The following is a 2,024-nucleotide window of genomic DNA, read 5'->3' on the forward strand; positions in this document are numbered from 1 at the left end:
CAAAAGTGTGTCTAACACAATGTTAACTATAGTCGGTGAGAGGGGGTGCCCATTGACATACCATATGTTTGATGGTAAATCTTCTACTGGTATTTAAAAATTTTTCTTTGAAAATTTTATTAAGAAATTCTATAGAAAAACAATTTTTATAATTTATAATAAACATTTGTTATAATTTATAGTAAGCAATCTTTCATAGAAATTAAGCTAAAAAAATTTCTATAGAACAAAATTTTCACAAAAATTTCTATAAAAAAACATTTTAAACGAAATACTTCAAGAAATAAAATTTAGTAGTCATTTAGTAATTAGGTAGTAGTTTATTAGATAACTAAATCAACAACGAGAATTTGTTTAACCAATAAATTTCGTTCATTGTAGCAATTGTAATTCATTCTTATCACAGTCTCTGTTTTAATACAATGGCTTTATCATTTATATTTTTTAAAATTTGCAATGCATTAAATACGAATGCAATTTTTTCTTGGTATCGAGCGATAACATAGAGCACATGTTGTTGCTGTATCGAATACCACTGAAATTCCCTGCTTTGTGACAGCTGAACACTCTAAATATTCTACAGCACCAATTTCCAAAGCGAAACGCAATCCTTGTTCTTTGGTAATAGGAGCAAATGACCAAAGATCACGATATTCTTCATCGTCACGTAGATCCATTTTTGTACCCACCAAAATGATGGGAACTTCTGCATAATATTCTCTGAGATGAGGTAGAAATCGACGACGTATATAACCAAAGTAATCAGGATCGGTGAGGGAAAAGCAAATGATGAAAACATCGCTATTGGCATAATAGCTACGACTTTCGGTATCGAAAGTCTCCAAGCCGGAGGTATCGCTGATGATCAATTTCTTCCTTGAACCATTGGTGGCGGTGGCCTTTGCCTTATATTCACGATATGAGGTGGGCGTTGCACATGGAAAGAATTTCTTGGAAATGAATGTTCGTATGAGAGTCGTTTTACCACTTTGACTACTTCCTATAACCGTGCATTTAATAGGGGGAGTCATTTAAGGAGCCCTTTGTAGATTTTTTTTAAGAAATAGACGCAAATTTTTGTAACTGCTACTACTCCACTGCTGGTTATGCCTTCTCCGTCTCTGCTTTAGATCCATAAATTGTAGTCTGTGATTCACCGGAAATTTTTTCTTTGTTTTAATATTTACTTTAGAGTAGATTGCTTTGTACGAGTATTACCCATGATTCAATTTGTCAATCATCGGTTTGTAGTCTTTTCGCTACGGAGTCTATAAACAAACTAAATATTGGCGAAGAACGCCAGCTTAAATGAAATGAGAGTTCTAAACTACCCAGTGGGAAAAGGTAATCAATGCGATATGGGTAATCGATTGCCTCTATAGCTTGTTGATTTCTAAATCAAACCATATTTGGCAATAATACACAAATATGGTTCGATTTAGAATATATTTTGGCATAGATATGCTCTAATACAACAATCTGCTCAAAATTTCAGCAAAATCAGTTCATAGACACGTCTATTATTGGCCAATGAAAAAAGTCAAAAATGTTTATATGAAAAATGAAATTTTTAATAAGTAACGTCTTACATTCTACACAACAAAATGCAAACTGAATCATGTATGCTTTTTGACACGAAGAAGGATCGTCACTCTCAAAAACATTACATTCCAACTTCATTTGATGTGTAATCAATGTGCGAAGTTTGGTCAAATGAAATTACCTCCTTTATTCTTTAAAATATTTTATAAAATGTAAATCCTATAGCGAATTATATTATGTATTCCCAATGTAACAATTTACCAATTTCCCAGTGGGTAGCTCTCTTTCTTCTCTCGCTTTATTTTATTTTGCTGCTTATGCTCTTTGAGAATGTTAATTGGCGGAGATGGAAGTGTAACACTATAGTGTTACTTTTTTTCCTGCTTATACACTTTGCGAACCAAAGGTGACAGAGATGGTAACACAACTGGGGTACATTTTTGGTGCTATGTGCCTGCTATGATCGCTGTTAGTGCATTTTT

At 33.1% G+C, this 2,024-nt stretch overlaps 1 protein-coding gene across 1 annotated transcript; it reads right to left on the reverse strand.

Annotated features, from left to right (window-relative positions):
- Positions 1-321: 321 nt before the first annotated feature.
- LOC106095207 (ras-related C3 botulinum toxin substrate 3-like) lies at positions 322-1,155 on the reverse strand. The gene has a single exon (XM_059370743.1). It carries the CDS (start codon positions 1,029-1,031, stop codon positions 462-464), a length of 570 nt encoding a protein of 189 aa, XP_059226726.1. The 5' UTR covers positions 1,032-1,155; the 3' UTR covers positions 322-461.
- Positions 1,156-2,024: the final 869 nt, after the last annotated feature.

The sequence above is a fragment of the Stomoxys calcitrans genome, unplaced genomic scaffold (assembly GCF_963082655.1).
Source record: "Stomoxys calcitrans unplaced genomic scaffold, idStoCalc2.1 SCAFFOLD_92, whole genome shotgun sequence".
NCBI lineage: Eukaryota > Metazoa > Arthropoda > Insecta > Diptera > Muscidae > Stomoxys > Stomoxys calcitrans.